This window comes from Gekko japonicus, unplaced genomic scaffold, assembly GCF_001447785.1.
Source record: "Gekko japonicus isolate JY-2015 unplaced genomic scaffold, Gekko_japonicus_V1.1 scaffold1414, whole genome shotgun sequence".
Classification (NCBI taxonomy): domain Eukaryota; kingdom Metazoa; phylum Chordata; class Lepidosauria; order Squamata; family Gekkonidae; genus Gekko; species Gekko japonicus.
The window spans coordinates 276,912-278,153 of record NW_015167580.1 but is presented as its reverse complement, the minus strand read 5'-3'; the positions used below and the strand labels follow the sequence as shown (position 1 = coordinate 278,153).

General features: G+C 50.6%; 1 protein-coding gene across 1 annotated transcript; it reads right to left on the bottom strand.

Annotated features, from left to right (window-relative positions):
* Nucleotides 1–518: 518 nt before the first annotated feature.
* Nucleotides 519–1,030, bottom strand: LOC107112698 (immunoglobulin iota chain-like). The gene is made up of 2 exons (XM_015413885.1): nt 952–1,030; nt 519–853 (listed from the first exon to the last, which is right to left on the bottom strand). The coding sequence occupies exons 1-2, from the start codon at nt 995–997 to the stop codon at nt 519–521; spliced, it is 381 nt and encodes a 126-aa protein (XP_015269371.1). The 5' UTR covers nt 998–1,030.
* Between the last annotated feature and the right edge of the window lie 212 nt (nt 1,031–1,242).

Genomic DNA, 1,242 nt, shown 5'->3' with positions numbered 1-1,242 from the left:
CTGAGCAGCATTAGCCACCTCCTTGGTTGCTGGAGTGGGGCTGGAGGAGTGGCTCCGCTTGGCCCAGTTAATGGGCAGGCTAAAAAATCAACAAAGCCGGAGGTCATGCTGGCCAAATTTGGAGGCAGAAGGGAGCTTCTTGGATGCTGCCTTACTTGTAATGCCCACTGAATAGCCCATGGAATCATGGTTGATTGAAGAAAATGTAGTTCTACCCAAACACTAGTTTTTGTGGTCTTCATGGGAAGAGGGACGGTCGACACTAGCCATTTTCAATCAATAATGAGGCACTGAATCAGACCCATAGAATTGTAAGTATATGCTTGCGAGTCCTGTGACACAAGTTGTGAGCCGACTGTGAGACAGAACCCGTTGCCTGTGGGGCACCATGGCTAAGATAAGGCTGAGGCTCCAGCCTAGCAGCTGACTGAACAGACCTTCAAGCATGAGCAGAGCTCGGGTGCTCTGAACCAAGCAGAGGTTTTGTCCTAGTTCCACATTTAACTGAATCATTGTGTTTACCGAAAGGTACTGCCACTGCCATGATAGGTAGCACAGTGGTAATCAGCCTCGTCTTCTGCCAGGGATCCCGTGATGGTTAAATGGCAGGTGTTTGCAGACGTGTCTTTGGAAGCAGAGAAACGAGAGGGGACCCCAGAGCCCTGGTGCTTGCTGGAATCTGACTTATAATATAAGAGGTATCTTGGGGGATTTCCAGGCTTCTGCTGGTACCAGTATATGTCATAGCCACTGATGTCAAACCCACTGCTCATGACGCAGGAGAGCTTCACTGTCTTCCCTGGTGTCACCGATGCTGATGGCGGCTGAGTCAGCACAGGCTGAGAATCTGAACCTGGAGAAAAGGATAATAGAGAAACCGTCTCACACCATTTGCTCCTCACCTGCCCTCCACTCAGCAATAACTGCAGAGTCTATTTCACCTGCTCTCACCTGTGCACCACAGCACTAGAAGGATGAGAAGGGGAGGCCAGAACATGATGAGGAGATCTGGGGACCCAGAGAGGAAAGGAAGCAAAAGACCCGCAATGGGAAGCCAGTCCATTTGTGGGTCTTTATCTCCATGCTACGGGGAGAGGTGGAGCATTGTCATGTGATCAGCTCAAATCTGATTGGCCCCTATGATCAGAGGGATACTTGAAAACAGGATGTGCCATCCCGTGCAAGTGATGCTTCAACCGGGCCTCTTCAGGCTGCTTTTTCTTCTGCCGCTGAACGGCCACT

Excerpts from the sequence above, each read along its gene's own strand:
- LOC107112698 (XM_015413885.1), bottom strand. The coding sequence starts at position 997 with ATGTTCTGGCCTCCCCTTCTCATCCTTCTAGTGCTGTGGTGCACAG. Across the intron at positions 854-951 it reads TCTAGTGCTGTGGTGCACAG|GTTCAGATTCTCAGCCTGTG; the intron begins GTGAGAGCAGGT and ends CCTTTTCTCCAG.